Source organism: Rutilus rutilus (assembly GCF_951802725.1).
Source record: "Rutilus rutilus genome assembly, chromosome: 13".
Lineage (NCBI taxonomy): Eukaryota > Metazoa > Chordata > Actinopteri > Cypriniformes > Leuciscidae > Rutilus > Rutilus rutilus.
In genome coordinates this window covers 17506543-17521683 of record NC_140218.1, presented here as the reverse complement: position 1 = coordinate 17521683, position 15141 = coordinate 17506543, and the positions used below count along the sequence as shown (strand labels likewise).

Sequence of the window (15141 nt, the reverse complement as noted above, 5' to 3'; positions counted from 1 at the left end):
TTGCGTAAAATATTTTTGAAGCGGTGATCTGAAAAAAAATGTAATCGCATGCATCAACGTTGACAGCACTTATTTATATATACTGTGTGTGTGTGTGTGTACGTACATGTGTGTTTATACAACTGGAGAAGTACACGAACTCATGAGAAAATCCTAACATCAAAGCAGTAAACAACATTGTGTCCTCTGTAGGACCCTCGACTGGTTGGATATGTAGCAATCATAAGATGCCTCAGTGCAACATCCAGACAGCTAAGAAACTTCTGACAGTTATGGAAGTGATTTCATACCTTGTTATTCCATCTTTGATATAATAGAGCAGACATTCTGACATCAAAGGATCCTCATTCAGGTTCACTAGGTGAGGGGTCTGTAGGGAAACGGGGTCAATGAGAATGGCAGACAGGTCAAACAGACAGGAGTGCCTGATGTCACTACAGCTACAGTTACATTCACAGGCCAATTAAACAGTGAAATAATGAGATTAAATGCCATCTCAATAATTATAATGAATCAGAAAGTCATACAATTTGGCTTCTTCAAAGGCTGATAATATACTACATTAGCCTCTATGAACTAAATAACTAAAAACTACTGCACAACATTATCTACTGCTATACAACCAACCTTTTGGGGTGAAAACACCCCATTAAAGTCAGTATAGAGTTCACATGGCCTTTCAACGAAAAGCTATTGGATAGCCAAAATGACAGAGAGATGTCATAGAGGGAGAAAAGGAGAGAAATTGAATGAAAACATGAATAAGTAGACAAATAAAAAAATGACAGAGGCATTGTTCTAGAGGCAGGCTAACTGTGTTGATGTGTTTCAGGCAGGAACACTAAAAAGACAATGAGATTGTGGTAAACGGTGCTTTCTGGAAGTACTTTTTGCAAGTGAAAACATCCGGTCTAACTTTAAATCAATAACAGCTCTTAAGTATTCGACTACCAAATCCGAAAACCAAAAACTTATTGTCCTATTTATGAAAAGAACTGATTTGATTAGACTCATGAGAGTCATTTGTTCTTGAAAACACTACAGCATGCTGATGGATGTACATCCATTTCTATTTCCTACGGTCACTAAAATTAAGTGTGATGTGGGAAAATATAAACTATTCAGTGATCCACAATTATGGCTTGCTACAGGAACTCAGTAGGCTACAGTAGGGATTTCACAGATATAAAATGGGGGTAAAAAGTTAACATAAAAAAACTTGAATTCTACAAACCTGATTAGAAGAATAAACACTAAAGTCTTCAATAGACAGTGACGTTGGTCTATCAGGACCAAACTAATAGGATTCCATTGCAAGAGGCAAGCAAACCAAAAGATAAAAGAAAAAAAAAGAATGGAAGGAGAACGATGGATGATGAAATACGAAGAAAGAAAAGCCCAGACATGAGGACATGAGAAGGAGCTGACTGGTGCAGACAGTAATGGTGATTAATGAAAAGGAGTTCATGTGTTGTACCTTTTTAGGAGAGAAGACACCCAGGGTTCCCCCATCCTCCCGTATGGCCACTCCCATCTCTGCCAGCAGCGCCTCTCTGAGGGGAGGGCAGGAAAACATCATAGACATTACAAATCAACACATTTTTATAACCTTTTAGTTTTTAGCAACAAAGACATCTGGAACATGTATCGTTAATACTTGAATGCATATGTTAGTGTTGAGGTCAGTGTGCGATTTGACAGCTACTTGAGTCTGGTACAGACTTGCACCAGCTGAGCACGCGGGCACATAGCAGACACTCCTCACGGGCTTAAAGGGTATGGGCACAGGGACAATAGGAAGGGAGCCAGATGGCACCCAAGCCCTCACTGACCTCTCCATACGGATGGCCTCAGTCTTCCTCAGCTTCTCCTCCCAGGTCTCATTCAGCTCGGCTATGATCTTCTCCGACTCCTACAGGACAGCAGACAAAGAAGGTCAGCGTATTTTAAAGGATCATTTGGAAGTTTATGCTGGGAAGTAAATGACAGGGTCTGAAATGGCTAAATATTGCTGGCATGAAAATATCTTTTTACTGTTTTTGAAAGAAGTATTTTATGACCACCAAGGCAACCAAAATAGCAATATTGGAAATATTAGTACACTTTTAAATAATAGCTTTCTATTTAAAAAATCTATTTATTTCTGCGATGTCAAAGCTGAATTTTCAGCAGCGATTACTCCAGTCTTCAGCGTCACATGATCCTTCAGAAATCATTCTAATACTAAACTGATTTGGTGTTCAAGAAACATTTGTTTTTATTATATTTAAATATTGCATAATACTTTTATTTATTAATCATAGTTAATATTAATCTCAACATATACTAAAACTTTATTAAAATCTAAAGTTGTATCTATTAACATTAGGTAATGCACTGTGAACTAACATGAACATTATTATTAACTGACATTAACAAAGGTTAATAAATGCTGCACAAATATATTGATCATTATTAGTTTATGTTAGCTAATGCATTAACTAATATTAACAAATGAGACCTTATTGTAAAGTGTTACTGTTTTTTCTTTTTTCTTTCTATGTATATAATTTATATCATCTATAATTATTTAATATATAATCTATAATTAGCACCAGGTCACCATTTCCACACATTTGCCATTATGACCTGTCTGACCTGTGCATCATACTAAGAAGCTTAAAGCTTATTCTGCTATTCAGCGCAGTGAGCACATCTTGTTGTATGTTAAATCAGAGATAAGATGTGGGAAGTCCATCAAATTCAGGGTCCTATGGCTAAAAGGGGAAATCTAGGCAATAAGTCTGTGTACAAAGGGTCAAGAGCAGTAAAGACAGTTAAATACGGGAAGCCCAACTACACACATTTTTGTTCTATTGTGTCTGTCCCTTATTGTCCTTGGCTGGAGGGAAGACAAGAACCATCTGGCCTGAGGTACAGGAAGCTCCCCTAGATCCTTCCTAAAGGGTTAACACCCCTGCCATCTGTTCAGAAAGTAACACTGTGGCTTCTTCAAACCTGTGATCTGACGCTTCTTCAAACCCAGATCACTACAGAGGACTAGGAAAACTGGACTATCATTATATTAGATTATATTAGTTTGGAATAATTACGATTTTTTGTTTTTGAAAGAAGTCTCACAAAGGCTGCATTACTTAATCAGAAATGAAGTAAAACAGTAATATTGTGAAATATATAATTTATTCCAATAAAAAAGTGATTTTAAATTGTAACATTTTAAAACGTATTCCTGTGTTGAAAAAGCTACATTTTCAGCAGTCATTGTCTCAGAAATCATTTTCAGAAGTCATTCTAATATTTCACAACATAAAAAAAAATCATAAATATTCCAAAATTATGTACATTTCAAGTAATGGGTTGTATGCAGGGCACATCACAGACATCATGAAGTGATGAGCTCCAAACTGACTTCTATCTGATTGTGTTAATGATTGAGGGCAAGGATGCTCTCACTTTTTATTATAGATCAATATTTTTGGCTAATACAAAAGAACAGGTCTATTTCTGTCTGATTTCCTGACGAACTGCGTCGGAGGTTGACGTCACTATTGCGAGCCACTTGCCGTAACCATGGAAACTATTGCCTGGAAGCTGTAGCCACGTATACTTTCCCTCTCTTTTCCTCCCTTACTGTCTCGCACATTCACAGAGTCTCAGTGAATGGTTTCAAACCACTTGTGGGTGGGAAAGTATGACAAGACAATCTTTTCATTCCCTCAAATAATATAATATAATATAATATAAAGTAGTAATAATAATATACTAATAATAATAATAATAATAATAATAATAATAATAATAATAGAGTAGTTTTGTTTTAGATGTAATCTTAATCTACATCTCATCTTTTTTTATATATTTAATATTGATATTAATATTTATCTTTTTTATATATTTAATATTTATATTAATATTTCACTTTTTAAATAAAATTTGAAAGGGGACATATTATGCAAAATTCACTTTTACATGGTGTTTGAACATAAATGTGTGTCGGCAGTGTGTGTTCACAACCACCCCTTAATGATAAAAAAAATCCATTTAAAATTTTTTTCTTTTTTTTTCACCATTATAAATCATAATTAGTGTCTTAGAACAAGCGAATTCTGTTCACAGAATCTGGGCAAAGTGACGTCACTTAGTACAGGCCCCGCCCACGACTGCTGACGGACTCTTCCGTATTAGCATAGTTTCCGCCCTGAGCGAGTTGTACACTGTCCGCCATTTTCTCCAGGCCGGAGCAGCTGTAGCGACAAGAATGTACTCCCGACATCAGAGCCGCTAAAGACACAGTGAATTAGTTTTATTTTTGAAGGGAATACCCTTATACCTAAATTGATTTATGTCTGTGCGAATCATTTTAAACCAGACAGCTTTGTGAACAAGGGTCAATACAAAGAACATATAAGGCTAAACACCGCTACTGACAGTTTCTGACATTTTCGGTGCGTAAGCTTGTCCCGTTTAGTTTTTTTGCCAGTATGCAACTGAAACAACCCACATGTCATAGCTGTTTACAGACAGCTGGCATGTCAGATATCATTCATTAAGACACAATCTGTCAGAATGAAAGCAGGACAACACAAATAAAGTCCTTGAAATACCTCTCAGGTTACCATGGTGATCCAGAGTAGAGTATGCATATGTATGAGAATCATCATGAGTAGAGCATTTTGAATATAAAAGGTCACCAGGTGCCTGAAGCACCCCCATTATCCTATTACACATTGTTACCTAATTAGTTGTGATTAATTTAAGAGGAAACCTCTTTGACGCCAGGAAATGGTTATAACTTAAGCCCTTGACCCTTCTTTTGTTTCGAAAATGCTTGTCTGTGTACCTTCAGCCTCTCGATGGCCTCTTCTCCGCCCGGCGTGGACATGATGCGCTCCTGGATGCTTGAAACGGACTGCAACCCTGCCTGGCTGCACAGAGAGCCTGAGGACGGAGAGGCTGTCAGGCAGCCCATAGGTGCTGTGGAGAAATGGCCAGGCCGTTGGTTCTCTGAGGCAAGCAAGTATCTATGCTTATTGTTGTGTATATCTTTCAGGTCTGAGCCACAGAGGAGAGACAGACGACGCAAAGAGGAAGAAGCAAAAGTGGTGGAGACAGAAATGTACGAGAGAGTACAAGAGACAGACAGACAAAGAAAGGAAGAAAAAGGACAAAGAGGAGGAAAGACCAATGTGAGACACACAGTTCACATCAAAGGATTACAACAAACACGCCCGTCAGATGCACAGTTTTCACCTCAGGTTGTTCAATAGAAAGTATAACACAATAACACATTTAGATACCCAATACTTCCAATTCCAAAAAATCCAATATATGTCCAGCAATAACGTCCTTAAAACAAGATATTAAAACCTGTTTTAGAGAATGTATCTTGAATTTAACTGTATTTTGTCTTGTTCCATTGGCAATTTTTTTCTTCACTTGTTTTAAGCGCAAACCTCACTAAATTTAGCTTAAAAAGAAATGAAACACATTTTAACACAATGGAACAAGACAAAATACACTTCAATCCAACATTCATCATTCATGATTTCCTTTTATACATTTTCTTTTATATACTTTTATTATATTTTATTTGAAAAGCATCAGATTACAGAGAAAATTGTGATGCAGTTTCAGGCTGATTTTCAATTCAAGATACATTCTTGGGAAATAAGTCTTAATTTTATATACAATTTTGCTAAGGTAAATTTGTCCTGTTTTAAGAATATTAATTTTGACTACAGTATATAATATTTGTATATTTTGAAGTATAAACTAAAAATCTAAAATTTGTATCAGTATATAATATTTTAATATGAGTATATTAATATTTTATAAAAATTTGCTTCTTAAGTTAAAGAAACAACTTAAATTTAAATTATAAATTTACAATGAGACAATCATTTCAAAAATAAATTTAACAATAAGAATAATTTCATTTTTAATAATAATAATAATAATAATACATTTAAACAATAATTTAAATAATAATAAAGATTTCATAATAATAAAGTTTTATAATTAAAAGGAAGGTACTGATTATAAAAATGTTGTTAAAATTCTGTCATCATTTACTCACCCTCAAGTTGTTCCCAAACAGTTGATGGGCCCAACTGACTATGGTATGGAAAATAAATACAGGTTTGGAACAACTTGAGGGTGAATAAATTATGACAATTTTGAATATTTATTTATTTATTTATTATTTTTTGCACTGTATGCACTTATTTTAAGTGTTAATATGATTAATGTTAATATGACTTCCTTTGAGGAGTAACATGCAATATATGTATAATATAAAAAACAAACAACAACAACAACATGTGACTTTAGAACAGTGCAGCCGATCTTACAAGCACATTTAATGTGATAAATCTCTCTCTCTTTTTTTTAATTTGACTTGATTTTGACCTGGGTGAAAACTGACACTTCTCAGATAGGAGAGAAGAGTTATGGGGTGGGGTGGGGGGGTTGCATAAAGGTCACAAACCAGGAGAGGGGGGGGCTTGGGGTGGTAGAAGAGTTTTATCATCACATGCAGCTATACAAGCTATACAATTTTCCACGCGGCACATCATTCTTAAAGTCATGATGCTGTCAATGTTTGGCAGCCACAAAGCTCTTCAAAACTAAATTTTGGTACATCTACTGTGACTGGGAGGGGAGTGTGCATTTTAAAAACCTCAGTCGAGCTTTCTGCTGTATATTCACGCTATTGGATTTTTTTCCCCACTTCATTTATCTGAAAAGACTCTCCTGAAGCAACTAGGCCAACATGGCGGAGTAGCAGCACTGCATTACATTACATTACCGTTCATGCGTTCAGATGATGCGATTGAGGCCGCTAGCACACAGACCACGGCAAGCATTTCAGTCAAGTTAAAATGTTCACTTTCCCAACACCATATGGTTGTAGAGGTAGAAAGCACAGTGTGCGTTCATCTCTCTGCGTATATCAAGAACTCCCAGACAGATAGAAAAGCAAATAGCCACCGGAGCTCTGATTCGGTTCTGCAGCTTTTTAAAAGGTATGCAGAGCTTGCGTAAGAGGATACAGAGAACAGGGATGGGAGAGGGCACAGACGCACTTGAACTAAAGCGATACGGGAGTACTGAGGCTACATAATGCTATGGTATTCTTACACTACCACTGCAACTGCTATTCTGCAAATGTAAAATGATCAAACATGCACCTTTTCTCTGATACATCATTGCTTCAGCTTGTGAACTTAGTAGTATTCTAACATCGTCAATATTGTGACCTGCAATGAAAAGTTAAATCACAATAAAACCTCACTAGGGAAAAAACAAAAGACATAAAAAAGGACACGATTCCAATGAAAACCAATGATCAGATTAAAGGATTGACATTAAAGAGATATTTCACCTAAAAATAAATTCTGTATCTTCTCATTTATTCACCCATATCATTTAAAACCGTATGATTTTCAGCTTTAACGTCAAGCAGAATGCCATACAATAGATTTTTTCAGGAAGTCCAAAAAAAGTCTCTTTAAACGAGAATAACCATTAATCTGTTTATCACACAAAGCTATTGACTTTAAAGCTGTATTTTGTCTTATTTCATTGGCAAATTTTGCTATAAGCCTAAACCTCAATAAGTTAAAATTAAAACCGGTGGAAAACCGCAATGGAACAAAACAAAATTAATTTTATTTCAACATTCATCATTCATTTATTACTTGTTGATTACTTCATTAGAAAATTTGTCAGATTATGGAAATATAAAGAGTTGAGAAGCAGTTTCATGTTGATTTTCAATTGAAGATATACCCTGAAAGCATCCAAATATTATATACAATTCTACTTCTTAGTTAAATTTGTCTATTAATTTAACAATATATACTGTATATAATATTTCATTATGTGGATATTCACTTTATATACAATTTTGCTTATGTAAATTTAAATGCAAAAAAAACTACTGGTCGGTTTATCACACAAAGTATAGTTGTATGGCCCATATAGACTACTTTTATGATTCGTTATGCTGCCTTTTGATATTATAATTAGCATAAATAAGTATAATTCACCTTTCCTTATATGGAAACGAAATCTAGGACATTCTTGTGTTTCACAAAAGAAAATAGAGATTTTATGATAACAAAATGTTCATTTTGGGGTGAACTATCCCTTTAAGTGCTTCCAGATGCAGTCTATCAGATCTATCGTGCTGTGGGTGGGGTTTGGGCTTATTTGGAGGAAAGCCTGCCATTAAGACTGCATCATGCCAGACAGTCTATCAAATTAGGCTAAGAGCAAGCATAAAGCCTGCTAGTGGAACGTTAACCCATCCATCCCATATTTATCTCGTTTGTCTGGGATTCCTTGTGGTAAAAAAAAAAAACGGAGGCATGCAAAGCCGATAGGTTTGTATTCCAGAAGCGATGAATAAGCTATTAGTAGCGAGAGGGGAGAGCGAAAGGATGTGGCCCCGTCACGTGTATACACACATTTGATTCCACTTCCAAGGCAATCATCCCCCATTGGCTCGACTGAAGGGAAGCAGGAAGAACAGGAGAAGGTTGAGAAGTCAGAGTTGAGAGGACTAGTAGAGGAATGACTGACGGAGGCAGTTAGATTTGACAAGACAAAATATTGTGGAGACAAACATGAGAGGGAAACACTTGACTTTACATAATTGGCATGTTGTGTGTGGTTAAACTGGAAAACAGTATTGTCTGTTTCTAACCATCATATGTCCATACTAATGCTAATCTCCATCGTATGTTGATGAATGGTTAAATGAAGACATAGAAGGAACAACAAGAAGACAATGCAAGCTTGTCAAGACTGCGGCATTAGATCAGAGCTAAAGAATTTGCCACTTGTGAGTACAGTAAGTGACCTCCCATTTGTCTGGCAATTGGGCATGTATGTCAGTGGCCATTGGGGTGCGCTGTGCCTCGACTTACTGTCCAGGATGTCCCCGAGGCCCTGAGCACGGAGCAGGTCCTTCAGCCGTGTCACCTCGTCCTTAAGCTCCCGCACCAGTTTCGCGTTGGGGTCCTCATTGATGACGGCGTTGCACTTGATTTGCTTGGCTCTGTCCGCATATCTTTGAATGAGCAAACAAAGACAATGATCCAAACAGCCATTGATATCACAAGAGTGTTTTTATCTAGAGCAAAAAAGCCCTCTTATAACAATCAGGATCTAAGGGTGGAAGTCACATTGTTTGATGGTAAGTATGAGTGAATTCTTACCGGAGTGTGCTGAGAGTTTCATCATAGTTAATGTCAGCAGGGCTCAGGGCGGCCACCATAGCAGTCCTTGAGTTCCCTCCTGGTAAATGAGCACAATTATGCAAACAATTAGAAACATTAAGTAATGCAATTTTGACTTTGAGCTAAGATGGGCTAACGAGTTCCACAGACTATACAAAAATATATAAAAAAAGAGCCTAAGAAAAGACGTGATTGTAAATAGTAAGCGTTTTCTTTTTCTGTTAAATTATTAATTAGTTAGATTTAAAAATGGTTATAACACTGCATTACATTTGACCTTGGAGAGAAACTCTATAGAGTGGGTTAAAATCTCTGCAATAATTTTAATACAACGTAACAGCAAAACACCTGGAGTTGAAAGGGTTTTATTTGATAGCTATTGGTTGGCAACATGGCATCTTATGAGAAAACTTTAGTTCAATCAGTTGAATATAGATAACAATATTTAGTGGAATAAAAAACAAAACAAAAAAACAAATAAAATAAACACATATCTATTTTTTTTAAATGCCTGTTACCAGTGTTACGCCTACTCTGAAATAGGAGTCCCCACAAAGGGCCTTCCTAGAACTAAATTTTTCCCAGTTTCCTGTGGCGCGAACATGCCAAAAAGTGGGTACTTCTGCCATTAGTTACAGGAAATATGAAAAGATTCCTCCGGTGTGAAATCCCCAATACATACCTAAATTCTCTCTTAGCAGCCAAGTCAACACTGAGTCTCGGTAAGGAATGAAGTCGGTCTTCTTTTTTTTCTTGCTCTGTTTCAAAACAGCCAGTAAAACGTGTTGGAATGTAGCCCATATATACAGTAACTGCTATAATAATAAAGGGCTTCAGGAAATTACTTGATGTATGAGACATCAAGACAGGACACTATTAAGACAAAAGGTTACATGGATAAAGGTGGATAGGTTTAGATAGAAATGGTTCAGTGGTTAGTGACCACAGGGAAAGATTACCTTGCTGGTACAGTTATCCTGAGAAGGGAAGCATTGCCAGGAGAGAGACATACACAGCAAACAGAGTTACAGCACTGAAAACAGGCAGGCAAACAGGCAGAGAGAGAGACAAGAATTTATGAATACTACTCACCACCTCAGCCAGGGCCGAAATAACCTTTCCTAGTGTAGTTAGAGATTTATTGATGTTTGCTCCCTCCTAAGAAAGCACAAACAGGTATTTTAATAATAATAATAATAATAATAATAAACAACTATGATTAAATCAAATTTAATACATTGCCCTTAAAACAAACAAGACCTTAAATGCACTGTGACCTTAGCCTTTGTTAATTAAAATCATAAAAATAGCTGATGCATAAGTGTTTTGTGTTCAGTAACGCATGTTACATTCCTGGAATATTTGAGGAGTGTGGAGGAGAGCACAGTCATTTTTCATATGGCAGGTGGTGGTGGAACTCTATAGAGGCTGTAAAATGAGTCTGTACCTTCAGTCTGGTTCCTTTGGCCCCTGTTGAGTCAGCACGCTCACTTCCTGCCAGATCCACCAGGCTGATTTTGCTGACCTGAAACAAGACAAAACAGATACTTTCAGACTGATCAACACACACTAAAATAAAACACAAAGGAAATTTCTTCAGTCTGGCATACTACTGTATGTGGGAGTCTTTTTTTTAATGCTGTCCAAAGATTTTTGTCTATTGGGAATAGAATTATATACATATTTCTGATATAGCGACGTCCAAATGAATCAATCTAATGATTCAAATCAAACTGATTCAGAAAGCATTTGTAAATCATGTGTTCCATTAATCATTGCTAAACAGTTCAATCATCCAATCGTGTTAGGGTACTGTAGTAAAAACATTGGTGCATGCATGCAAAACTAATTGTACTAATGAATGCTTGGGTCATCTTTTCATTTTGTCGTGCTTGAGTTTGGGCCAGCAGTGCCACTGCCAAACTGGATGAGTAATATTAGGGTGAGGGCTAGGGTGAGACCTGTGTAGTGAATCTAATGTAGTAGCTCTGTACAATAGCTATTGTGTCCGTGGACCTCATAGAGCTGTCTTTGTGTCTGCAGCAATTACACAATGAGCCCCACAAATAGGACGAGTGGGAGGGGTCTCTTTCTCTTAGTTTTCCTTTCTGCTTGGTTCAGGATTTGCTGACTTTGTGTTGCAGGACTATTCTGAGCTCTGTGAAATGTCACAATGGCTGTGAATGGGTGTAAAGTATCCAACCTTCTCTGTGGACAGGTCGGTCTCGCTGTCGTACTTCCTCTGGGTGAAAACGATAGTGAAGACGGCGTGAGACCGGCTGCTCGTCTCGTTCATGTTTGTGGCGGCAACAGTTCTGAGGACACAGAGGGTCAAAATTAGTGCCGTAAGTGTCACATACTAAATATGTATATAAATAGAAGTATAAAATAGATATACATATGAATATTAGAGTGAAACAAATAGTAAAGCTACATCAGAAATGTGTATTAATGGATATTAAATAATGTTATGGTATTTTCCCAATCAATTTATTAGTAAGTGACTTTTCCAAGGTGAATTTAAGTATTTAAGGTGATGGTCTATTGAATCGTACATTTCTTTACCTTAATTTTAACAACTGTGTCAAGCTGCATTTCACATCAAAACTAGAGTAAATCCTGAACTCAAAGTAATTTTGTGGGAAAAAAAATGTAAATTCAATTAATAAAAGTAAAGTATAACAAATAATAAAGAATAATTATTTTTTTAATTGGATCCCTCAATTCATTTTTTTTTATTCATTATTATTATTTAGCAATGTATTATTATTTTACATTTATTACAAAAATACAATAATAAAGTTTGAACCCTGATCTTAAAGAAAACAAACAAAATATGCACTACACAAAAATACAATAAAAATCATTATAAAAGTTAATAGGCTATTTTCCATTGTCTCTCCCACTGTAAAAGTACAATTGAAATATAGTATATTAATATGGCACTAACCACATTAGGTGTTGCACAGACTTTTTGACTTTAATTTTCTGCCATGATGCTTTAAGCTTGATGTCGACTATTCGCTGATCATGGCCTATAGAGGGCGCAACAGGATAATAAATCTTTGAAGTCCACTTTAGGCTCCATTTCCAACAGTTAAAATGTCAAATAAATGCATACTCCGAGAGCGCTCCACAAGATATGTTTATACCATCTAGATGCTCAAAATTGATCGGGTGAATGCACGTTTTAAACAGCCATTGTAAACTAATGCGCAGCTACATTGTAACGCACACACATACAGGCAGTAGCTCGCACATCTGTGCGCACACAGAATCATTCAATAGCACAGAAATGTATTGCCAACACTGTTCTTTGATTTATCAATAAAATAACTTAGAATCTGAAAAGGTCTAACTTCTAGCATATATTTCTTAGTAACTAAAACCCACAGCTTCACTATTAGTAAAGAATTAATTCCCATGCAATCTCTCTCTCAATCATGCATTCATATGTAATCTTTACTGTGCAACTTCATCTGTATCTGATTTAGAACAAGCAGAAATCTGTGAGAAATATAACACCACAAAAGAACTGATAAAAAGCTGTTATGTAGGAGCAATAGCCTTGTGGGCAGCGCTGTGTCATATGCCATAGCTGTGCACAAGGCAACCTGCATCTGTTCATTAATGACATCATCAGCAATTAGTCGACGTCATCTCAACTTTAATCACATAAATGTTGATACTTGATATCAGAAAATCTGAAATCGTTCAACCCCTAATCCGCATTGTATTATAGGCAAGGCTTTGTCTCTTTATCTCTTTATCTTTGGCCTGAAGAAGGTGGAAGTTCATATACAGCTCTGTATGCTTATCACCAGAGTGTGAGAGCATAATCCTGGAAAGTGCTAGTAAGTGCAGGAATTAGACATCAGCACATCTAATGTGCCGAATATGGCGCAGGGTGGGGATGCTCTCGTGAGAAACAGGCTTTACATGTCACTTTATCCACAAATAAACCTTGGTAATCAGCATGGGAGGATTAGAAGCGTGTTACTCCTTCCCAAGAGTCACATTTTACACATGACTGTCAGTCAGAGTATCACTGGAGGAAACATTACAACAACAGTTTTCCCATTTCCCCCTGGACAAAAAGGTCCAACCTCTATCCTTCAAATCATCCAAAATAAAAAATAACCTTATAAGTACCTGATTTGAAATGTTCTACATTGTCTACACAAAATCGTGATTTATATGAGTTAACAACATATAGGATACACTTTATTTTAAGGTGTCGTTGTTACAATGTAATTTTATATTTAAGTACTGAGTAATATTAAGCAACTACATGTACTTACTATAGGGTTAGGGTAGGATTAGGATTTGGTTGAGGGTTAGTTGCATGTAATACTACAGTTAATACTATGGTAAGTACATATTACATATATAACAAGGACACTGTAAAATGAAGTGTTACCGGATTTTTCTCTCACCTAGCTTTGTTACCAGCATCCATGAGGTCAGCTATGTCTGTATAAGAGGTCACGGCCAGTTTCGAGAGGTCTTCCACATAAGGCCCAAGTAGAGGATGTTCCCGGACACGTAGGTTCCCTTTGTTCTTGGGGTTTAGCAGGTCCCTCACTCGCTCACAGTATATTTCCATATAAGCCACCTACAATGAGCATATAACAATTAGATAAAATATATAACCTGAGATAAAAGAACATATATATTTCTGTATTAATCTACTCTGTAAAATTCCACACATTACCTTAAAAATAATAATTGTCTTCAGTATATTTTTTTGGCAAACAATTATGAATCATACCAAAATTAAAAAGCTTCAGAGCAAATATTTTACAGCATATTTAATACCACTGCCAATTTGTTTGTAGCTGAACATGTTTTATTCTTAGTTACTGAATACTTGAGTGGGCTCTCTCTCAACCCATCACCCCCAAGCATTTCAACAGATTAAGGAGAGCATGTGAAGTGAGTCCCAGGAATGGACTAAGGAGTCATGGTGTGTCTGCTGCTCACCTCCACCGAGTACGAGATCTCCTCATTGTTATTGTCATTGATTTTCTCAAAGAGATCTTCACAGAGCTGGGAGGGGGACAAAAGAGCACATTAGGGAGGAAAGAGAGAGCGATCGATACAGAGCACAAATAACTGCTGGACGTGCTAGACGGAGAGCTAATGCCTTAATGTCTTCTGGCAATGTCTGCTTTGAGATAAGAAACATCTCAGTTGCTGCTGAGCTCTTAAGCATGTCTTTTACTCTGGATCCATTAAGGTGATACATATGCTGTGATATTACATACGTACCAGAGGAATAATGCCTTCCTGTCCTTCCTCTTGCTTTCCCATCATGGTGTAGGACTTGCCAGCTCCGGTCTGGCCATAGGCGAAAATGCAGACGTTATATCCCTCAAAAGCATGCTGCAACATCTCTTTTCCGATGTCATTGTACACAAGGTTCTGTGACGCAAAGCTGGGGTCGTCCGGCTAACACAGAAATGCAGAAAAGGGAACAAAAGACATTAATACAGACTTTTTTGGAGGATGATTAATTACAGCAGTAAATCTGACCACATGCACATTTTACTGTCCACTGAGCCAGCTCAGCAGAAAAAGCAGAAAGAGCAGGAAAAGGACAGAAGGAGAAAGAGGGAGAAAATGAGACTTACCGAGGTGTGAGACCAGTACGAGTAGTCGAAGCTGAAAGATTTGGGTGCTTCCTTTGGGTTCTTGGGGTTCAAAATAGCTGGAAAAGACAGGGAAATTCAGTATATATATATCAGTATTCAGTTTTTCACACAAAACACCTAGTGGTTGACCAATATGGGTTGTTTCAATACCCAATGATGACACCAATATCTAGAGTGAAAGGTGACAAGATGGCTGTTTGATATACTTTTCATTTATTTTAATAGTTATGGCGATAATATCA

General features: G+C 36.7%; 1 protein-coding gene across 8 annotated transcripts in view; it reads right to left on the bottom strand.

The window, feature by feature from the left end:
• The window catches only part of kif1b (kinesin family member 1B), a 69968-nt gene that overhangs the window by 30897 nt on the left and 23930 nt on the right, over nucleotides 1–15141 (bottom strand). For 3 of the 8 annotated variants that reach the window (XM_084427285.1, XM_084427287.1, XM_084427288.1), the window contains exons 3-16: nucleotides 14879–14955; nucleotides 14517–14696; nucleotides 14229–14294; nucleotides 13682–13860; nucleotides 11449–11560; nucleotides 10693–10770; nucleotides 10338–10403; nucleotides 9928–10003; nucleotides 9225–9303; nucleotides 8934–9076; nucleotides 4841–4974; nucleotides 1833–1912; nucleotides 1478–1553; nucleotides 291–370 (exon numbers count right to left, since the gene is read on the bottom strand). In XM_084427285.1, coding sequence (XP_084283411.1) covers nucleotides 291–370; nucleotides 1478–1553; nucleotides 1833–1912; nucleotides 4841–4974; nucleotides 8934–9076; nucleotides 9225–9303; nucleotides 9928–10003; nucleotides 10338–10403; nucleotides 10693–10770; nucleotides 11449–11560; nucleotides 13682–13860; nucleotides 14229–14294; nucleotides 14517–14696; nucleotides 14879–14955 — 1426 coding nt within the window. Of the gene's footprint in view, nucleotides 1–290; nucleotides 371–1477; nucleotides 1554–1832; nucleotides 1913–4840; nucleotides 5053–8471; nucleotides 8514–8933; nucleotides 9077–9224; nucleotides 9304–9927; nucleotides 10004–10204; nucleotides 10223–10337; nucleotides 10404–10692; nucleotides 10771–11448; nucleotides 11561–13681; nucleotides 13861–14228; nucleotides 14295–14516; nucleotides 14697–14878; nucleotides 14956–15141 lie in introns of all 8 variants that reach the window. The other 5 variants (XM_084427281.1, XM_084427286.1, XM_084427282.1 and 2 more) reach the window with 4 other exon arrangements.